Genomic DNA, 23,569 nt, shown 5'->3' on the forward strand with positions numbered 1-23,569 from the left:
ATTTGACCAATTTAATGACCATCTCAATACATCCCAAGCTGATTTTTGCCTTGCTCTGATGTTGCAGAGTGGCAACATGGACATATTTTAAAGACAGTCCTTGCTACTACAAAATGACCACTGCTGGCAGAAGAAAATATATCAAATTACGGCAGCCTGAGACTAATTTGGCTGCAGGAGATTTCCTGCAAACAAGAGTGGCTCCCATACCACATCCCTTGCAGCACTTCCAATAATTTCTCTTATGCAGGTTTTCATTTCCCAATGGTGGCTCTTCACTCACAGCTGCTAATTCCACAGATGCTTTCCAGGGACCATGTCTTTCCTCAGTGAAACCTGAGGGACTTCTTCAGCCTCTCGTCAGTCTTGCAGCTCCTGACATGGCACATGTGTGGAGGAGCTCTGCCATCCACTGTCTCTGGTCACAGGTGTATGCCACGGCAGCTGCTCCAGTCACCCTCGGACCAGCTGATGTACCCGGATGGGGCACAAGAGCCACTTCTCCTGCTCACCTAGATCAAGCTGTGTCCCAGCGAACTCCAGTGGCCCAACCTTCCCTAACAGCCACAGCTGTGAGACAGCACAGACAGACAGGATGGGTCCTCATGCTCTGACAGTCTCCCCAGACTGACTGTCAGAAGGAATCTGAAATGAGGACAAGACCTTGTTGCCTGCTCTAAAGACCGTTCAGCTTTACTAAATTCTCTGCACATTAAATAGGGCCAGGTTGCCAGGCCCAGATATTGAGGTTTCCCTCCAGAGGAGCAGTAGAGCTACTGTCCATCTGTCCAAGCCTCACTCAGTCCTCTGCAGCTGTGGTTTGATGCTGACAAAGCTGGGCCAAGGGAGGCCTGGAGCAGCAATGTAGATTATTTCCTGATTATTTCCGGTCTGGAAATGGGAACATTTCTTTGCCTGGGATATTTGGGACAGAGATATATGCACAAGTTCACGGCACATGAACTGAACACCCTCACAAAACATAAGGCTCTATCAACACACTGCTAAAACTGTCCACACATCCCCACTAACAGATGCAGAGCCATGTGGATGGGCACAGACCTCAGTCTGTCCCAGACACCTGAATAAACAGTGCTCCCACAGTTCAGAAACCCCCCACAAAAACGACACAAAATTCTCACACTCCACCAGAACATATTTTTCCCAAGATACAAAATTTAAGCTGTCTCTCAGCCCTATGCCCTTGAAACCATCCTCAATCTTCCTGCCTCTTCCTTCCCACAGCATCTCTTAGCCTCCTCCTAAGTGTCTCCTCTCCTGCCTGTATGTGTCCATATGCCTTCATCAGTCACTGCTTCATGCCTTTCCTTAAAAATAACCCTTTTCCCTAGAAAAACATCACATAATTATCTTCAAACTAATACAGTGTGAGTATTTTCCAGCCCCTGATAGAACAGTAGTGTTTCTCCTAGGCACAAATGCCTAGCACTCAATCCTTAGAGGCATGTGGCCTGGCTTTGTCTATTATTACTGGAAACAATAAGACTTTTTTGTCACCTGCAGTCTCCATCTCGGAGCGCATGACTGCTCTGCACCGTTGCACTGCTAATGGAAAGCTCTGCAAGGAACTGAGTAATGATCCTTTAACATCCTGCCTTCCCAGATTTCTTTCTCAGGGAGTTTTTCCCATTACTGGAGTTTTATCATAGAAAAATTGGTATGCAGTATTACCAGCCTCAAGAATCTTATCTTTGTTTCTTCAGCTCATCACCAGAGTGGCTTAAAAATGACAACTTTTAGGAAACTGCTGATGTTGGAGTCTTCTTATATAACTTGGGTCATGTTTCCTGTCTGTCTTCCACAAACACAGAAATTTGCTTTTGCTTTCCTAATGAAAATTAAAATTTGCATTTACTAACCTGCTTTTACTTAATAACCTGTTACTCTTAGGAAAAAAACAAAACATCACTTCCACAACGAACATTTTTCTCCTCTTCTAAAAATTACTATTTCAATCTCAGTGTATATAAAGCAGCTAAAACTCAGTTTCCTTCTTCTCAGTCTTCTGCCTGTGCATCCCATTAAATGACATGAGGAAGATACAACTGTCCTTGCAAAACCCCCCAGGTCAGCAGTGAGGTACAAGCAAACCCGAGTCACGGTCTGCCCCTCTGGAAGACTCAGAAACACACAGACATCAGTGTACAAATGCAGTCAGCAACACAGGATTTCCAAGCAGAACCTTTTATGGACTCTGAGAGGGATGTTTAAGGTAGATGCCCTGACATCGAGGTCAGTACTGTGCGTGTCCCAGCAGCCCAAAGAACACAACTGAAGAGGACCTGCTTTACATGTGCCCATTTTTCTATTCTTGGAAGCACTCTGCATTGCATTAGTAACATTTAGCTCTCTGGCCTAGCCAGGAGACACTCCAAGCATCCAGACCTTCTTATGTGATAGGATCCAAAAAGCTATATTTGTTTGTAAGCTGTGAATTGATTGCAGCAATATGATGAGTGCACAGCACAAAGTTTCACCGCTAGCTATTTATCAGTAGAAGCACAGAGAATGTTTATGTACTGGGAAAGAACTCAAATTGGGTCCATTCTGGGGGTTTAACTTCTCCTTGTAGCTAACAGCATAAAACAACACTGCCAGGCTGTCTCTACATGAAGAGAGCAGATCCCAGTCTCCAGTTTCCACTGAGCAGCTTACCCCATTTGAACTCCTCCTGAGGATGACAAAATTTATACAGCAATGCCATTTCCTTCAGAGATCATCCTGTTGGATTTGTAGCACTATCTACACATCTTTATGCCATTTGCTAATATGGCAAAGCTAACACGTCATGGAAAAGATCACTGGATTATTTTCTGGTTTGTTGCACACATGTATCAGTCAGCCATGCTGGCATCCTTGCTGCTGGTGGGAGCCAGGAGAAGGCTCTCTAGCATTTGAAGCAGCTGCTGGACATTACAGGGCTGGTGATGAGGCATGCTGAATAATTCCAAACTCCGCAATGCTAATGGAGGTGGATGGCTCTCCACTGCAGTTGCAGCTCATCTTCCAAGGAAGCTCTTGGTGCGATAAAACAAAAGGATGAGCTGTACACAGCCATGAGCTTCACCGGGATTTAAGCTCACAAGACACTGCACAGCCTCCAGGTGGCCAAACCCTTCTGGAAGCATGCTGAAGATGCTTAGGATACAAAAGAAGCCACAAACTGCCACACAGCATCCAGCTGCTCGGGTTGGATGGTCACACACACATCAATGCATGGCAAGGAAATCAGCAGCACTACAGCCAGTCATTTTGGGATCCTACTATGTATTGGGAATGGATGCTTCCATAGCGATAGAAGCTGTAAAATCTATGTCACTTCAGTCCTTTGTAAAAAGCATGGTTGAGCTCTGCTCTTTCTGTTGTTAGTCAAACCATGGCACTGACAACTAGTCAGCAGAGCTCATTCTGAGCTTTTCCCAGCCAAGAGAAGATTCTGGCTTCTCTAAAAAGCATGCAATCCTTAGAGATTATCTCTGCAAGCAACACTTCACAACTTCAGATAAATATTTATCAAAAATAAGCTAAGTTGTGTTACCATTAACTCCCACTGCTTGGTTCTGGTGCTCACAGAGAAAAAACCCTACCCTAAACAATCCCGTCTGCAGCTTAAACAAGAGTACGTGATGAATTAGCTGAGTAAAACCAAGCCACAATTAAAAGCAAAGTATTCACCTTCCCCATATATATATGTCCATGTATATATGCATATATATATATATCTGCATCTTCCAAACAGATAAGCACAGTACTCACTCTGAGTGGCATAAAGGCCCTCTGTTGCCTTATCCTCGTGCCCATCGAAGTCTCTGCTGGCCAGCTGCCTATTGGCTGTCTCCAGTCGTTCTGCAAAAAACAGGAAATACTTCAAGTATAAATATATGTATATAAAATTGTAGGCCAACCAAGAAAATAAGATGCATGCCAGCAGAGCAATATAAATAGACTCTCTGAAGGAGGATATTAAAATGGAGGCTGACACATACATAAAAGATGAAGCCTTTGACCTCTTCCATGAAGCTGTGTTATTCAGATTCACAGAAACTGGGAGGAAAGCCTCTGCCATTCACAGCTGACATGCCCAGGCAATCATCTCTCACACTACTCAAAATGCACAAGGCATCTGCAATCTGAATTACCCAGCTCTGCAAAGGGATGGCTGCTCTCCTGCAGTGAAGAGCTGCCCCTGGTGCAGCAAGACATCCTGGGGACAGGCAGCCCCCAGCCCAGTGACCACTCCTTGCCCTGGGAAAGAAGGCATTTTCTGCAGCCAAGGACTGCTTCCCCTGGGAACCTCCTGCCTTCAGAAACCTCCCCCCTTCAAAAAGACCACGTGGCCCACCTTGCACCACTGCAAAAACTGTAAGTCAGCTCACTGACTGCATAAGCAGTGAGTATCAAAGTACCCCCCATTAGGAACCTGGATGGGCAACAGTTACCCAACATATCCTCCATTTCCTTTCTCAAAAGGATACACCCTCAATTGTAAGTTTTTTTAAAAAGAGACACCCTTTGATACTTGCTACTGGTCTGTGAAGGCACTGACCTTGGAGATTTACGGGTAGCACAGCATTGCTCTACATTACAATTTGCTCTTCAGCTCTTCAGGAGTGGACAGGACACTGTGACTGGTGGCCTTGATGTCAAATCCATATTTCTAAATGCTGAACACAAAGGCACCATCTGGAGCCAATTCCTACACTTTGCCAGAAGGTTTTTTTGCCACTGGGGTGTGACAGCAGTTTTGTCTAATGCCAATGAGCAGGGCATCTCATGATGCCCTAATGTCATGATATTATCATGATATCTAAATCTATCGTGATATCTAAATACTGTACAAAGCCACTCCTCTAAAGCCTGCTGCTCTGGAGCTTGTAAGGGAAATACCATGTCAACCGGAGGGGAAAAAAAACTACAAGCAACTGTAACGTACCACGGAGATCCCTGTTGAAGTCATGAAGTCTCCTGATTTCTCCTTCAAGTTTGTTTCTCATTGCTTTGTCCAGAGACTCCCTCTTAGTGGTGGTCTTGACCAAACCCTCATAAGCTTCTGAAATCCTCTGAATCTCTATTTCAAACTAAAAGGAGAGAGAGTTCCTGTTAAAGCCCTGCAGGAATGTGTCCGCTCCCAGTGTTTGCCCAGCACATTCCAATAAGACACAAGGGGTCAGGGCAATGCTCGTGTCCCATGTCACGCCAGTCACCAACTCTGCAATGACCAATCTCCCTGGCAGAGGATGGGAGCAACGCTGGTGGCTCCCGCAGTGGAGATCCCCTGTAAACACCTTGTGGGGCAGCTCACCATGTCACAACAGCTCAGAACACCCCATTTGCAGCTCCCAAAAAAGCTTGAGGTGGGCTAGACTTGATGGAACTGCTTGGTTGCCTCTAGTCTATGACCGTGATGACTGCTTGAATGCCATCCAAGAGGAGAAAAACCAGGAAATGGTGTACTTATGTGGGCTATATTCTCTCCTAGAAAGGGTGCAGAAGGCAACATTTAATACTCAACAGATCCCTGATCCAAAACTTGTCTCTGAGCTCCAAATGCCTCCAAAAGTATTTTAGGCTCAGCTCTGGCCTCATGTTGCTTTTAAGCTACTGTGATCCATTCCTTTCCATCCTTGACTGAAGATTGCTTTATACAAGAGAGACTCTCTTTAACAGACAGAACCAATTGTTTCAGGTTTTCAATCTTCTTAACTTCATCTCCTTGAAATCTGGCAAACTGCAGGCAGGGTAAGCAGAAGAAACACTTAGTGGTGAACTCACATCTTAAGACCAGAGTCCAACTGACAGAAGAACAGTCCATGGTGTAGTTTTGATGTTCAGCTCAATCCATCCAACTTTTAACAAGATAATGTCAAGTGATACGGCTTTGGAAAAATCATTGCTGCAGAGATGGTGAACACTGATGTGGGCATCTGTTCCTGCATGCCTGGCCCTTTTGTTTGTAGAGAAAGGCTTGATAATGTGCACAGGCTGGAAAACCAAAACACATATACAGCCTCCCACACACCTTTCTAAATCTGGCGCTTTTTTGGCCCCTTGAGTCATGGGTGGGACAGATTCAAGATTTTTGAAGCCAGGGTGTGAGCTCACCTCCACTTGCTGAGGAGTTAGGTCCCTCTCAGTAAGCTTCAGGAATGATTTTCCAGCTGCAGCTCTTGCAGAATAAAAGCTCCAAGGTTGCTGAAGTGTGTGTGTAGGAACCCCACTGTGTGTGTAGGAACCTGAAACCAGGCTCCAGCAGCCTGGACCTGCACCTCCCACAATACTGGAGCCACTCTGTCAAGATTCAGCCCATGGGCAGGCAGCACCTCCAAACCATGCACCAAGGAAAGCCTACCAGACCCATGATGGGGAAGCCAGATTTCCTTCCCCAATTTCTGCTTCCAGCTTGTTCAGAAGCACAAAAGCTGAAACAACTGGGGAGATTCAGACTAGACATGAAAAAGTGTTTCTTTACTGAGTGGGTGGTAAAACCCTGAAGCAGGTTTCCTAGAGAGGTGGTCGATGCCCCAAGCATCAGTGCTTTAAAGGCATTTGAACAATGCCCTTATCAAGATGCTTTAATTTGATTCACTCCAAATTGTTCAGGAATTTGGGAAGCCACTATCTGCAGAAGATGCTTTCTCCAGAGAGCTCCTACCACAGCAAAGCAGATTTGCCAACACAAAAGTGGGTTTCCACAGCTTAAGAGTTTGGCCCAATGCTGCTGGTTACCACAAGGGCTCTGCTTCCTCCTCTATATGCTGGTATTTTCCTAAACACATCACCACACAGCCCACAGCCCTGGAGGCAGAGAACTTGCTGTAGCAAGTGCTCCATCAGCATTGAACAAAATTCAAGGAGAGCAGAACAGCCATAAATTGTGTTGGCGTTTCTCTACAGCTCTGGGATTTCCTTCTCCTTCTTCCATGCAGGAGGAAAAAAAAACAATTCAGCCTTTTCTCTGCCTGGTAGCTTCTGGAGCCAACCCACTCAAACAACCCACACATGTGGCACGGGGAAGAGCCAGCCCAGTCTGGCAATTAAACTTCAGCAAAGTAACACTGCTCAGAAAAGGGAAAATCATGCAAAAAGTTCAAAATTAAATGCACACTATTCCTCTTCTTTTTAGGTAAGAAAATGAGGCAACTCATCAAACAGCACAGGGATTCATCACCACCTTGTACCTCTCTACAAAAAAAGTCTGTTCACACACAACTGAAAATGTGACAACCCTCAGAACTCATCTGTTTATACAAATGCCCAGGGAGTCCTACAAGTCAGGCTAACTTTCTCTAACTTCTCCTATTCTGTAACAAATAAAAGTGATGGGAAGGTGGTCCTGCCTAGAATAAATTTGCTACCAACAATCAAGAAGTACTTCTTCTTGACCTTTCCACTTGCAACAAGAGGGAAGAGTTTTCACATCCAGAGTACATAATTTAACTCAATCACATTTTCAGAGGCAATGTTTGTGGGAACTGAGGAAGACCTGCCCTGACCTTGGGTTCAAACACAGCAAAAGCAGCATGGGAGGGATACCATGTGTTAGAGATTTGGTTTCCTGAAGAAAAAATGCACTTGAGTACGTGTTTCACTTTAATACTCCGCTTACATTCCCCCAAACTCAATGGGACTCAAGTCCACACTTTACTGACTGAAGTGAGACTTCAAGCCATGCTTGAATACCTTTCTGTTGGTGTCTGATGCAATAGACTTGCAGGGCATCCAAGATAAAGAGAGAACCATTTCCAAGAGTGAAAAAAACCTGGCATATTTATAGGGCATTACACTTAAATACCTTTTACTGAACAACACAGCTTTTGTGAAATTAACAGCTGGAATATTTCCTTTTGCCCACAAAGGCCACAGAGAAGTCAGTATTAAAGTTTTTGCAGATTTCTTCACGAATAGTTAATGTTGCTGCAAACATTTTTTTAACTAAGTTTAGGAAATTCTGTGTATAAACTCAACTCATCTTGCTGCAGAGAAGGAGGCAGAAAAGACAGCAGCTACAAAACACTTGGTCTTTCTTCAAATGTGTCTGAACAAATCATCACAAACTTTTCCCAAAGCTGAGGCTGGGACATGGTCTCTCAGAGCTGCTTCTTCTATGAAGGATGTCTTCAAGAACACCCTTATCCACACAACATACAAAAAAAATGAGCTCCTATATGGACTCCTAAACTCAGATAGAAAAGACCTGCAGTCTAAGCTCATTTGTGTATAAGTGGTGGGAAGACATAAATGAAATAGTAATGAAGGGCCCTAAATAAGTACTTTGGTCCAAGCCCTTGGGATCCAAAACCAGCAGCTCTGGGGAGCATCTCTGATTTGCCTTCAGTGAGCCTCAGTTTTAAGCAATTTCTACTTCATTCGATACAACTCTTCATCTTCTCACCCCAGGCAGTGCACAAGACATCACACCCTTCTCCACTGAAACACCTGCTTGCTTACAGAAAAGAGGATGCAGGATCTCTTAGAAAAATGGGTTTTTAGCAAATTCTTTAAAAATCTTTTTGATAAAAATCTTTATCAAATGGTTCTTCCAGATAAGGGGGCAGTGCTTTTAGAACCAACATGTTCAAATGGATGTCTAACATCAGTTCTTAGAAACTCAAGGAGCAATAACTGAAAGCCTCTAAGACAACCCAGTTAATCCATTTCCAAACAATGGACAGCCCCACTGGTGGCTGTTACAATTCCAAAGAGTGTAGAGCACCACATGAGCTTATTGTGCTGGACAAGACTGCTTGGGACAGATGAGAATGTGCTCTTCATGTAGTTCTCACCTGTATCTCTAACCCCTGTGTAGATGATGCAGGACCCTGCTACACAGGAACATACTGCCCATGAAAGACTTCCAGGGAAAGCTCCAGTGAGGCCAGCATGGAAGGATGGAAGGGGAAAATATCCAGCTGAGAGATATCTGATGGGCTGCCCTGTTTTGTCCTGAGGCAGTGGAGCCCACAAGGCACAGGATTACTCTTCTGTGAGACCACCACGGAGAAGGAGTGGTTAGAGACAGCCAGTGGTGCATCTCCGTTGCAGACACAGCTATGAAGAACAGCTGCCCAAAGATAGAAGCACCGAGATGGTTATCCTGGCCGGGCCCCCTGCCAGTCTCTACACCTACCTTCTGCAGCTTGTCTGCCTTCTCGTAGTACCCCTCCAGCTCCTGCCGCAGCACGTGGTTCTCCTCGGAAAGCATCTCTACCATCTGCTGCGCCCGCTCCACGATGGCAAAGGCGTCGGGTGTCAGCTGCTGGCCTGGCAGCGTTGGGGTCTGGGCAGCCACAGGGGCCGGCAGCGGGGGCAGGGAGCCTGGGAGCAGAGGGCCAGCGGTGGCCTGCGAGGACATGGGGCTGTGCTGTTGGGCCGCCGGCGGCGGGAAGGGCGGCTGGCATTGTCGGCTGTGGGAAAGCACACATGGGGGAAGAGTTAGAGCCACACACCCTCGAAATGCTTACGGGAGCTTTCACCTAATGACTGCACGGTTTATTAATAGTGTTATAACTGGACAGTCACAACTCCTAAATACCAACAATCGCAGCAGAGACTGGGTAAATTGTCTCCTTCCTGCTCTTGACAGTGATGTACACATCTGGTATGAACGGATAAAGGAAGCACTGACCAAAACCAGCATTTTTGCCAAGGTGTGCAGCTAATACTTCAGCAGCAGCCAGCCTCTCTCTGACTCCCCTTCCCACTTCTCAGCCATAGCTGAGAAGCATAAGCTGGCAGGCTTGAAGAAAACACAAGAGATGCATTACTCACCCTTTGAACACCACTCCCTGCCCAGAACAAGACCAGCGGATCAGCTGAGTTGGGAGGCAAGAGGAAGTGATGTGAGCAAAGCAGCATCCCTGAGTGCCTTTAGCAAGTGGAAGAGGAAAGTGCTGCTGCAGGACTGCTGGAGGCACAGCCCCATTCATTCACAGTGAGCCATGAAAGCCATCTTCCAGTGGGAAACCTCATTGTGTCACTCCCCGATTAAGGGCGTCAACCACTTACCAGACTCATATCAGGGAAGAATAGGAAGTGAGATGGTAGTAGATCTGCTTGTGAACTAGGCTTACTGTCAGCAAGCAGCACTTTAATACACCTGAATCATAATTTGCAATGGCTGGAAGATAATCCAGGAGGATATCTGAGCAGTGAGGGTAAACTTGCAGCCAACAGCCAGATGGGATCAGAGTCCCTCACCCAACCCATCTCCATCCCTCCATCCACTGCACAGGCAGCCCCTGAAGCCTTGGCCAGGGCAAGCAGCCCCAGGTAAAATCTCACTGTGCACAGGCTGAGCCACTCCTCAGCCCTGATGCCTAAATTCTGAAATTTCTACACGGATCTTGTTAAAGAAACTCAACCCAGACCACTTGGTACCTCAGTGTCAGGGCCCAGTTTGGCTGGAAAACAAGCTGGCTGCTGGACCCCAACTGAAGTCTGCAGTCAAGCACCTCCTGGGATTTGTATTTTAACATAACTACAAGCTATTAGGCTTGCTGCTGATATCATCACCTTTATTTCTGTACCCAAAACAAGGCACAAGACATAACGAACAATAGTATTTATCCCACTAGGCCTCAAATATCCATGAGTATTTTTTCTTAGACAGACAATTTCGTGCTGTATAAATACATAGTAATTATGGTTACTGTTGTCTTCAGCACCTACACTGCTTCTCAAAAAGAGGTTTTCAAAAGCCTTCAGTGTTGACCTAATTCTACTGACAATAACCCATCACTTCCTTCAACTGCAGCAGATCAAAGCTGAAAAGTGAAGGCAATTTTAAAATCCTGCCCTAGAAAATGAAAAGCACTGCTCTAACAAACTTGTCATTGCCACAACAGCAAAGAAAGATGACAATGCAGCCTTAATCTTCTGTCCAAACTAGAGAGAAAGCAAATTGGCTCTGCAGGGCCCCAGAGAGAGCACATACACAGTCCCACACTCTCATCCCAGCTTTGCCCAATGCATCCACTCTGACACAGAAAGGTACTGAAATGGAGGAAACACCGAACACAAGTACACTGCTAACCTGGTCAGAAATACAGACCAGTGTCCCCGGGAAGAAGATCCCAGCAGAGCTTCATGCAGCCAGCACTGAGGAAAGCTGTGCTGAGCTCAGCCTGGCCTTGAGACACATGTTCTAAAAGGCTGTAAATTAAACACCCACAGAGGCAGCACAGGAGAGGGGCCATTGCCCCTGGGCAGCTCCCAGGGACAGAAGTGCTGTTCTCAGTCCCAGGCATATTAGTCCTCTGGCAGAGGTGCAGGCTAATAACTAAGGAGCTAAAAGTGGATAAAACTTTCCAAAAGAGATGAAGCCAGGGAGGTGCTGTATGACACTTCACAACAAAACACAGGAATTCATAGAATCACAGAATGGCTTGGGCTGGAAGCGATCTTTAGACACCATCTAGTCCAGTCACCATGTCACAGGCTCGAACACCTTCCACTCGATGAGGCTTCTCAGGGCTCCAACCAACCTGGCCTTTAACGCTTCCTATGACGGAGCATCCAGAACTTCTCTGGGCAACCTGTTGCAGCACTTCACCTCCCTCAGCATAAAAAAATTTCTTCCTTATATCTTATCTAAATCTACCCTCTTCCAGTTAAAGCTATTTCCTTTTGTCCCGTCTCTACAGGCCTTGGTAGAATGTCCTGCTCCAGCTTCCTTATAAGCCCCCTTTAAGAATTAGAGGGCTGCAGTAAGATCTCTCTGGAGCCTTCTCCTCTCTGAGCTGAACAACTCCAACTCTCAGTATGTTTGCATAGAAGAGGTGCTCCAGCCCTCTGATCAAGGGCACAGTTCTCACACCATCCCCACAGCTCCCCTTTCTTTCTGGTGCTCCAGTATGCAAACCTGGCAAGGGGCCTGATGCCCATCGTGGGACTTGGATACTCTTACTGGTCAAAATTCTGACCAATAAATAACATCATGAGTGAGGGATATCACTCATAGCGCAAAAGATGCTCCACAAGCGAATGCGGACTCAGACAAGCAAACATACGACATCTCCTCCATGCTGCTGACAGTCTGTGCTCACGTATTTTACCACAGCAATTAATTCAGTTAAGTGTGAGCTTGTTCCTCTTTACCAAAAGAAAAGGCACCACTGGCCTTATGCAAGTGAAAGCCCAAATGTCTGGACACAGTTACTACCCCTACTTAGTAGAAAGTAGAAAATTTGGAAGATTTGCTGCAGTACAGATTTTTTCACTTCTTTATGGGAATAGTGTAGAGCAACAGAATAAAATTGATCTCTGAATCTAAACCAGTGGAGATACAGCAATTTTTCATTATGAAGCAGAGCAATCTTTGCCCATAGATACATCCTTTAGATCCTTGCATGAACTTTTGACACTGTACTTTTGGGAAATCTTAGACTTTCATCAATTTAATCTTTTCTTGTCCCTTTAGTCTATCTAGCTTTACACTACAGAGGAAGGAAAGACCACAGAGATCTCCGTTTTCTTGAACTGCAAATGACTTTTTGAGCTACTTAAGATTTACACCCCATAGCAGCTGCCAGCCACTAGAGTCTCAGCAGCCACGGCCACAAGAGAGATTCTCCAGTGCTTTCCAGCTTCGAAACTGAACAGGTACAACTGACTTTATCCCTCTTGAAGCACAGCTGTAAAACAAAATTAATGTTTCTACCTTTCTTTTTACTTGTTTCATCTGTCCTAATTTAGTTCTGACTTAGCCAACTGCAAAATCTCTGAGTACATATGCAATAAAATAAACACAGCAATTCACATTAACAAATCAGCATTTGCAAAAATAGGAATGTTATAACATCAGCTTAGTTCCTATCTGAATTCTCATGTAAAGCTCCAAAGAAACACAGCAACCAGGATTATCCAGAGGTCCTTTGGGCTTAGTAAAGAATGACATTCTCACAATGCTTCTACTGTATTTTAAATGTTGATCTTACTCTGCATTAGGGCAGGTTAAAATCTTTCAGCCAAACACATTCTAGTTGAAAGTCATCCTTCTTAAAAGCATGTGACAGTGGAACATTATGAGTTTTGACTATCTCTGCAACATTTCAGCTATATTTCTATTAAAAACATTTTTTTGTTGTTGATATTATTGTAGAAGGAGGACCCCCATAAGCTTCTGCAACGTATTGTAAAGAAGGAAAAAGAAAAAAATTAAAGAAAACAGCTTTTTGAATAAAGAACACCAGCAGGCAGTGAGGCTTTCAAGGGCTACTGTGCTGGGGTCACCAATTACTCTTTCTTTCCACAGATACAGCTTGTGATACATACATAATAGCTTACTACCTATAGCTCACAACAGGATATCTTCAGCAAAATACCTGACAATGGACCTCACTTTCGTAAGAAATCCCTCAAGATGTTGGGGTTGTCCAAGAGCCCAAATTTAGGCATGGTTTCAGTACTCCTCTTATATTGGACCACCTGGGAGAAAGAATTACCAAGACAGAGGAATTTGGGGAGAATTTGTAACTTTATGCAGGAATAAGAAACATGGAAAGAAAAATTAATGATAAAGTCCACTTGCTGTTGATGACCAGAAAATCATAAATACAATAGATCTGTTGTTGGATAAAGCAGCACAGTATTAATAATAAAATGAAAATGCCTGTAAATGTTCTTGAAAGGAAATTCCACCTCAGCCTTGCTACAGATACAGTGAAGGTCTCCTCTGTCCAGGGATGGAAAGGGGCCAGTGGAAGAAGGACTTTGTTTCCAACACACCATAGCATTAATTCATAATTAAAATGACCTCCTCTAATCTATTTAGCTCATCTTTCTCTGAATACTCTGCCTTCCTTTGTCTTTAGGGCAGACTGGCCTATTTCGTCTTCCAAAGACCCTCCCAAGGAACTTTAATTCACAACTTCATGCATCTTCTGTGGATGGTCTGGCTGAGGCAGCAATAAGAATAAGACGTTTTTGCGGTGCAGTTCTTTGAAGTTGCCTTCGGCTTTTACCTTATAATGAGAGTAAAAAAGCGTGTGAAATGTGCTTATTCCTGCCCATTGACTGGGAGCCTTCAGTCTGGATGCTAACCTCAGACCAGGTGTCTACCTGATTTCATTATGATTTCTGCAGTCATGAAGCAGACTTCAAACACTCTTCTGTCTGTCTGCAAATAACATGGAAGAAACAGTATTATGACCATGCAGGAAAATAAAACAGGATCCTGGCAAAGTCAGGAACCCCAGCCTGATGGTCATGGTGCAAGGAAACACAATTATAGATCCATCACTAACTGGTGATACAGAAAGAAATGGGAGAACATTTGCCAAAGCCCAGACACAGCCCTCATGGTATTCTCTGTCTTATAGAATCAGCAATAGTTGCAGCACCTCGTAAACACAAGTGTTTGTTTCAAAAAACATTCTGTATACCTGAATTCAGATCTCTTGAATTCACTGTTTTGTTGGTGACATTTGTTAGTTCTTGAAAGACTTGGCCCAGCTTCTTTGGCACGATTATGTAAAGATTTTGCAGGGCAAAATTATAATCTAGAAAGACATATGCTGTATCAAATATATCCTTGGTAGTTAAGAAAGGAACAGGACATTGTATTTCCTCACAGAGATTCACACTCAGAACAGATTCTCAGCATAAGGAAAAGGTGCCATCCTCAATCTCTGCACTTCTAGAGGAACCAGCTGGGATAATAATAGAGAAGGGTAAGGAGAAATGACAGGGCATCACCCAAGCTGTGGAAACAGCTTCATTTCTCTTTCATTTATTTTAATGTAAGGCATATTAGACCAGAAGGAGAGGACAGAAAGCAAAGCTCCTCTGCAGGGCTGCCAGCATTCACATAGAAGTGCAGCCTCCAGCCCACGCTCACGCTTAGGCTATCCTTGCAGAGAAAAGCCAGGACAAGTCACTTTGGGTGTAACACCCTTCAGCTTGTCCACAGTGCCAGCAAACCCGCCTGCCTGGGCTGTGTCAGGGAAGAAAACAAGCTCCTTGTGTCCTGTCAGCAGCCACAGACATGGCTGAATCAGTAAATATCAATAGGTTGTCTGAAAACAGCAGTAATATGTGGGGGGGGATAAATACACAAACAACTGGAGAAGAAGCACACTATTTCAGCAGTTAATTACAGACTTCTACATCCTGGCAGGCTAGAATTTTATGAGGCACATAAAAAATGGGATGTAGTTAAAAAACAGCCCAGATTTATTCTTTTCATTGATTCTGCATGCTAACTTTCAAAACGCATGGATTAAATCAGAATGAAAAGGTGCCTGCATGATTGTCTTCTGCATGTACCAAAAATTAATTCCACTCAGTAAGAAGCAGAGTTTCCAGTTCAAGGCTTCATTTGCATTATACACACTTTTTATTAATAGTGCAGAGAAAGAAATCATCCTGAATAAAAGATACCAGGATCTGACAAGAGCCACTGGGATCAATGAAGGGGATTCATTGCACCGAGCGATCTGGATCATTGCTAAAGCAGAACATGAAGAAACAGTATCGACTTGAGCTGGTCCAAATTCATCCAGCTAGGAATAAACACAGCAAGCTAAAGTAAAAGGGTGAAAAATACTATCCTGGGCTGTGACAACCCTCACATGCCTGACTGGATAAGGAGCTGTATGGGGAGATCCCAGGGTGCCAACTGCAAGTGTTAATGAGCTATGCAAACAAGGAACACTGAGTCAAATCGGAGGTGTTACTTCACCTGATTAGCCTCTGGTCCAGATGGTACTGAACCAGCGTTCAGGTTGGCTTTCCACAGCGAAAAAAAGGGCTTTTGACAAGAGTGAAATAAGTACAGGGCTCTGGGCTCCATCTGTTAAATGCATTAAAGGACTGATAGCACAGGTCTCCCCACTGTATCTGATGAAGATTTTGAAAAATCCCTGGTAACTAGAAAATACAGGCTGAAACTAAAATGGAGATTTATGCCAGAGATGGCAATTAGCTAGTGGAACAAGGCTGTAAGGGCTGTGATGGATTCTCCAGATGGAGATTGTTATACTCACCAGGACTGAACATTTCACAAACTGGAATTAATTCACGGCATTGTGCAAAAATCTAAATTAGATTAGTTCCAAGCCCTTTTACCTAACAAGCTGTGACTTTCTGAACCTGCACCTAAGGAAAGCTAGCAAAGACACCATTCAGGAATAGCTGCACATCTAGGAAAGGAAATATTTTCTAAAGATTATTATACTTGGCCAACTTAAAGCATTCAGAAGTTGTGAGTCAGGACCCCAAGTATCAAGCAACTGGCTTAAAAATACTGATATTTTAAAAGGAAAAAATACTAGTTCATTTTTATTTGCCTTCTGGCTGTTTTGTCCTTTAAGCTTCAATGTTCAAACTCTGCTCTGCAATTGCGATGTCTATGAAACAGAAGTCACTAAATCTAATTTATATAAATGCTGAGACTACCCCTACATCATATAATTCTAGGAATTCTTCAGTACAACACAAATTATCTTGAAATTTACAATGATTTTCAATATTTCACCCTGATGATTATAAAAGCGATGTTCCCTTTAAAACCAGTCATATGCAAAAGAAAAAGTCAAACCAAATAAGGAAGTTAAGCAGCAGCTACAGTTATTCCATTATCCTTCATCAGTTCCCTGCCAGCACTGGTCCATTTCCAGCCACATTTCCCTTGTCAAAGAATGACTGTGGGGAAGTGGGGGCTCAGTGACCCTTAAGGTATTTTTCATCCCTGGTATCTGTGAGTGCTTTTTCTGGATCGATGCACTCTGTTTCTTCTCTTTTCTGGAACACAGAAGCCTTTTGCACGGTCCCTGTCCAGAGGATGCCAGGATGGATGGGCTGCGGAACTGATATGACCAAGACAGAGGGAAGGAGATGCTGGGGTGTATGAGATTCCCAATTGACCATGAGCAAAGTTCTGTTTCCATCAGCTTCTTTCCCAGACACTGATGAGATGAAAGCTGAAATTCCTCACCTCACTAGTTTCTCTAACAGAAAAACCAGCCTTTCCAAACCCTACCCCTACTGTTAACCTTATGAAAAAACCAGGCAGTCCCCAATCTCAACCTCTTCTGTCAAGGTTCTCCATCCCAGCCAGATGCCTGGCAGTGAGCCTCCCCAGAGCCCAGGTAAGGGGAGAAGCAGTAAGCAAGTGCAGCCACAGGAAGGTTTGTGCTTGGGAGCAACCCAGGAGTGTAACACAGCACACCCCGTACCCCACACTTCCAGACAGTGACTGGCGCCCAGACAAATCCTCTAGTAAAAAGAGGGCTGACATCCCTGAACAGGCAACCTGCCTCTATCCTCTCCAAAGATTTAAATATTTGGCGCAGAGACCACTTTATGAACTTGCATTTTAACCATCCCAGACGTGGGCAAGCCCATCCTGTCATTGCAGCCCAAGGTGTATGCAAGGATGCACTGGAGCACAGCTGCTGCAGATAGAGAAATGACAAGTGATGAATAAGCACACAGGGACTACAGTCACCTCCTAAATGCTTTTGTCAACCAAATCTTCCTGGGTGACAGGACCATACAGGGATCCTACAAACCATGAGACCAGTTATAAACTGGGATAAACACAGAATAAACTGAGTTTATTTCCTGGTTTTTAGTGACAGCAGTTCATAATAATTGAGAAAAAGCCCAGGTAGTGAATATTTCAGTGTGCCGAAGCAAAGTGAAAGGTTGACATCCCTGTGTTAAAAAATATAGAGAAGCCTGAGATGAGGATGAAGACCATCACTTTGCTGAGACCCAGAGGCTCACTGTCTGACATCTGAACACAGCCAAATGTTCCCCCATTCACTGAAAGGAAATCCCCAAAATCCAGGCACCATTTGAAGGGAGCCAAGAAGGACCTGAAAATAACCACATGTATATCAGGATCCAGAAGTGCCTTGAATAAAGCTTAAGAGACACCACACACCTTAGAGCAAACCTAGCCTTGGTGAAACTACCCCCAGCCATGCCAACCCCCTAACCTACGTCTCTACAAGCTTGCTGGCATAGCCAGCAGGGTTATACAAAGACTGAGAAGTATTAAGGCTCTTGCTGAGTTGCAAGAAAGATAACACTGAAGATTTTTTTTAGTAAGCGTGCAAAACTTGGCAGCTCTGCTGTGTCACGCTGCCAGTCCTCTGCTGCACTGCATATCCCTCCCCTTGGTGCCCCTGTACCTGACAGGAGGGAGATTTCTCCAGCATCATGCAAAGAAAACAGCACACAGGGGTAGCAGACATCCCTCCTGCAGTGTGATTTTGGGGTAAACGATGCTGCCTTGCCAAGAACAAGCAGTGCCCACCATCACGAGCCAGTGGATTTCTTCCCACAGCTGCTGGGGTGATCCAGCATTTGCTGAAGACAGGCATGGAAATCTGCACTTAATCAAGGGGGTTTCTCAGCATTAAACTTGTTGATCAGGCAACTGGGAAAAAAGCTCTGGGAGTGGCCCCAAAGGGTTTCCCACTTGACCCCACTGAGGCTCCCAGTTAACTGAAACGATGCAGCACCCAGCTCCACTCACTTGCACAGACTCAGAACACTCTGTGGCTATTGAACCACCATTTCCCAAGGGTGATAAAAATACCCAAATACTCCTTTCCTGTGGGGATGAATCCGCTTGGTGCTGGAGATGTTTGTTAGCACCACAAACAACTGCAGGAAAGCATGGCCCCAGCTGCCCTCACATCCATATAGATCTTTGCATAAACAGGCAGTTTTGCTGAGGTCTTAAAAACACCATCTTGCTCTGAAAAAACAGCATAAACTCTTCACAATGGTCATACATGTAGCTGTAGAAAGACCCAGCACTGGCCTGCCTCTTGTCACAGCCACCTTGCCCCCGTCACCAAAACTACATTTTGAGTTTCTACCTGTCTCGACACAAAACCCATCCTTTCTGCAAACATGGAAAAGCAGAACATTCCCTCCTGCATTTCATGCCTTATGCATTTTGGGCAGAAAGAGCCAGGTCAGTTGCACCACCTTTTCTTTGTGTCTGTACTGTGGTAAAATAACCGTGTGTAACTTAAGGTGATGCCAACAAAACTTTTGGTGATTCTGGCATCAATAAAGACACAGTGAGGCAGCTTGCAACATGGAAACTGCTCACATTCACACCAAACAACTTCAGACTTCGAAACCCAACAAAGTAACTGTCTGAGAGGCCAAAGAGACAGGGATGATGAGACAGAGAAACACTTGCATTTGGGTACAGCAAGGAAAAAGAGCCCTTAACACACCACCACCTCTCTGAAGGCAGGTCCCGCACCACTCACAGGGATCAGCGCACAGCCAGCGAAGAGTGGATTACTTTTAATGCGCTTGGAATAAACCTGTGCTCACGGGGAGACCTGGCATGAGGGGCCCAGTACCGTGAAAGCCCCACGTGAGCTCTCTGGCAAGATTTAAGTAGCACATAAGTGGAATATAAGCATTATAGAGTCCTCTGGGAATGCAGGTGCCTCCACCAGCCAGGCCTGCCATCCTGGCCACAGGATATTATGTTCCCACTGAAGGGTGCAATGTCCCCACCATGTGCCTGGAGCTACAGCTCACTCTGGCCGTGTCTGCACAAGGCCCAAGCCCCAGACACCGGCTCCTCCAGCACGGGCAGGACCAGGCGGTCCTGCAGACCCACCCCCAATGGCCATTACCTGCTGACCCCGTACTCTGGGGGCGGCTGGTAGCGGACGAGGGCCAGCTCTGCCCGGGCGGGCTGGGGGGCGGCGTAGGCGGCCTTGAGGACATCTTGTGATGATTGCTCGCCGTAGAAGAGCCCGTGCTCCTGTGCCTTGCTGCCTGGGGATGCTGCCTTGCCTTTGTAGGGGTACTCGGGAGGTGGGCCCCGTGGGTCCGTAGCCTTGCTGGGTTGTGGGGCTGCCTTGAAACCCTTCCCACCTCCTGGGGCTGGAGGGTGCTGCTTGGCCCCGTTCCTCTCCAGCGAGAGCTGCATGATCCTCTCGCTCAGCGAGCGGACGTGGCCCTGCTTCAGCTCCTTCAGCGCCTCATCCTTATGCGCCTGCCCGCTGTTGGCCCGGTTCACTGTTGGCCTCCCCTCCGTCCTGGCCTTCTGGCTGGAGGAGCCATAAAAACCCGGTGTGGCGGCCGTGGCTGGTGGTGCGGGCTGGCCACGGAAAAACTGAGACTGGGCCTTGGCCTCCTCATAGGTGGGGAGCTCCTCGGAGCTGTGCGGGGGCTGCGGGGCCCGAGGCTGCTTCTCCATGGCAGCACCGTCCCCCTGGTGCTCCTGCCCCTGTGGTTCCTGCCGCCCTGACGGCTGGACCATTGGCAGGTCTTCAGGAGCAAGGTTTTCTGCGGAAGAGAGAGTGCTGGCAGTGCTGTTGGAGGGGCCGACGCTGCCCGTCGCCTGGTGCTGTATGGCCAGCAGGTTCATGTTCTCGCTGGGGTTGCCATACCTCAGCCGCTCCTGGATCAGGCGCTGCAGGACGGTGCCGGCTGCCACCTCCTCCGCCCCTCGCATCTCCGCCTCTGGCACACGGCGGAAGCTGGGCGGGCGCAGGGTGCAGAGGGTCTCCTCGGCTGGGCAGGGAGAGAGAGGTGGCCATTAGCTCTGCTGTCCAGCAGGTCTAAATCCCCCTGCTGTTTCTTCCTTTCCTACATCCCACAATGGTGACCCCGTGCCCAGGATGCACCCCATGGGCAGTGTCCTGCCAGGATTTTCCTGGCAGCACAGGGGACATGGCTGGAAGCCAACAAAGGAGTCAGAGCACTGCTCCCTGCTCATCCTCCACCCCTAAACTCTACTTCTGTTTGGCAGTGACCCCCAGGAACACATTCTAGTCCCATTCCTGGCCTCCCCTTCCATAATATTCCATGCGCTCCATACCCACAGCTCTGAACCTCCCTTTAAGTCAACAAGGGACATTCCATGTCACAGGGAAATTCGGTATTTTCTAACATGGATTGGACAGGACAGGAAAGGAGCCTACAATGGTTACCTTATCCCACTGCCTGACCAATTCAAAGCTCACAAAAAGTTAAAGCATTTTATTAAAGGCCTTGTCCAAACGCCTCTTTAAACAGAGACAGGCTTGGGGCATTGACCACCTCTCTAGGAAGCCTGTTCCAGTGTTTGACCTCTCCCTGGAGATGGCTTGCACAACTTACAGAGGCAGCCTGCATGGCAATACCAGCTGCTATATTTTTGATGGCCAAAGGTGTAAATGTACTGTGTGCCATGACAAGATAAAATGTAAAACGTGTCACAGAAAAACTGAAATGGAACTAAAAATTAAATGGTCCTAAAAGTCTAAGAATAACCTGTGCTCTGGCATCTTCCTCTAAAATTGCAATTTCCCTTCTGGCTGAAAACACTATTTCTGAGTGAGTCAATAATAACCATTGTAATTCCACTAGGTCAACACAAGGAAGGCGTTACGGTCATAGATGAAATGACAGCATTTAAAAAAAAAAAGCACAGACAGATTAGCTACACAACTCTAACACAGGCTACTGGAAGTCATTCAGAGTCAATGGCAACATCTTTGCACTATATATGCAGTGGAGCTTGCCTGGAGCTAAGCATCTAGAAGCATTTGGACAATGCTCTCAGGCACATGGTGTGACTCTTGGGGTGTCCTTTGTAGGGCCAGGAGTTGGACTTGATGATCTCAATGGGTGCCTTTCAACTCAGCATATTCCATGACTTAACCATGGCTGAGACCTTTGGAATCCCTCCCTCCTGAAGCCCTCCTTCCATCCCAGAAGTGCTATAAGATGTCTATCTGAAAACTGTCTGAGCTCAGAGGAATGTTCTTGAAAGACTCCAGTGCAGACAAGATTGAAAAGAGTCTTCCAATGTCCCTAGTCAAGAAGGAGGTGTTTTCTGCAGTTTGGTTTCTTGAGGTCACTCTTGGCAACTTTCTCTCTCCTGCTGTTCCCAATTCTCAGAGGAGTTTGTCAGGACTTATATTTGTTTTTTTAGCATTTGAAAGCAGTTTAAAAGCAAACTTTCTCTTGAGGTCGGGTCATTTCCCTGAGGTTTCATCAGTTACAGCACATGCTGTGGGATAACTTATATACAACCTAGATTCCAGAGGGAAAGAAAAGCCTTTGATTCTTAACAATGATAAAAGGTCATTTCCCTTAACATTTCCATGGCAAAGCCTTAAAGATGATTGTGGAGCTCAAGAGGGAGAGAAGATTCCCAGGCTGTCTCACTCCACACCTGCCCTAGGAGATTCACCTCTCCTGCTTTCCCTGAAACAATGTTATCTGCCTGCCAGCCTCACCTGCTGGGGTTGTGGCTTGGCCACCAGCTATCTGAGGGTCTGTCAGCTCCTCGGGATGGTGTTTGAGACAGGAAGATGCACAGACACACAGTGCATCTCCTGCAGCTGAAGCCAAGTATCCAGCTGCTTTATATGTCCCTGCAGTTACAGCAAACTCTTGCTGCTTTGTTCATGTTACCACAGCACACAGAAGCCTCATCACATTGGACATTTTTGCAGACAAGCAATAACGTCTCCCTAACACACCAGAAAGTTTACAGTCTAGGTTGTTAGACAACGCTGGAGAAAAGCCTGAGGGATAAAGCCATCATCACACAAAGCAGTTCTTTATAACACATCAGGATTTCCACTTCTGTGCTAGTCATGTTATCATCCTTATATCTGGGAGGTGTACTTTACATTGCCTGTTACTGAAGTCCAGAAGGATTGACCACAGTGAACTTTTCACTGTGCCCATGGTCCTGCTCCATCAGCAAAAGAGCCATGGAAATTGGTCCAGCTGTGCAGCGAAAAGCAACCGTGTCCTGAAGGACAAGTGGAAATGATGCACCCTCCACAAATAGAGGTGACAAGTGGCAGTGGGTCACAATACACAAGTCAAAGGTAACTTTGACTCTATAAAGAATGAGAAGCTGGCCTTCAACTCACTAAGTAATACTTGTAGATGGTTTAAACTGCTCAAATTATACTTTGTGAAAAAACTGGAAGTAAATGCAGTGGGTTCATACAGAAGTGTGGCCATGCACTCACCAGCTTTTTCTTTGGCACTGACCACTTCAGCCGTTATCGGGGACACTTCATGCCTGCCAGCAAACAACTGGTGATCCTGGTAAAGGAAGCCAGCCTCTTCCAGTACCTGGACTGGGCTGGTAGGCTTGTAACAAACAGTTGTGGAGCCTGTAAGAAAGAAGAATGGAATGCCAGTAAAGAAACCGCATGAATGACAAAATACAAAGCCATGACTTACGATAGTAGTCCAAAAAAATTTGTTGAGCATGGCTAGGTGCTGAGAAGCCCTTCTGAGGCTGGTGAGCAAACCACCTTCAGACTGCAGTTCCCAAATAATGCATTAGCTCTGAAGAACTAGAGGCAAAACATGGAGTCACCAGTACTGTTTCATGCACTGACCCAGCCTGGCCTACAAGGTCCTCAGTCCACGTACAAAGGAAGGTTTGTAAGAGCTAACAGTGATAAGTCACAAGCTCACTAATCAAGGCATAGCCCCAGGACATGAAACCAACAGAGCCAGCGTAATACTGAACTAGGGTGTGGGTAAAAAGAAGGAAAAGTGAGGACACAGCCACGCATAAAATATGGCTATAGTCTGGGAAAGG

At 45.8% G+C, this 23,569-nt stretch overlaps 1 protein-coding gene across 1 annotated transcript in view; it reads right to left on the reverse strand.

Moving 5' to 3' along the window:
• The window catches only part of AMOTL1 (angiomotin like 1), a 55,452-nt gene that overhangs the window by 21,351 nt on the left and 10,532 nt on the right, over positions 1 to 23,569 (reverse strand). The window contains exons 2-6 of the mRNA XM_058853756.1: positions 22,986 to 23,132; positions 19,638 to 20,523; positions 9,149 to 9,425; positions 4,955 to 5,099; positions 3,778 to 3,867 (exon numbers count right to left, since the gene is read on the reverse strand). Of these exons, the coding sequence (XP_058709739.1) occupies positions 3,778 to 3,867; positions 4,955 to 5,099; positions 9,149 to 9,425; positions 19,638 to 20,523; positions 22,986 to 23,132 (1,545 nt within the window). The remainder of the gene's footprint in view (positions 1 to 3,777; positions 3,868 to 4,954; positions 5,100 to 9,148; positions 9,426 to 19,637; positions 20,524 to 22,985; positions 23,133 to 23,569) is intronic.

This window comes from Poecile atricapillus, chromosome 1 (assembly GCF_030490865.1).
Source record: "Poecile atricapillus isolate bPoeAtr1 chromosome 1, bPoeAtr1.hap1, whole genome shotgun sequence".
In the NCBI taxonomy this organism is placed as follows: domain Eukaryota; kingdom Metazoa; phylum Chordata; class Aves; order Passeriformes; family Paridae; genus Poecile; species Poecile atricapillus.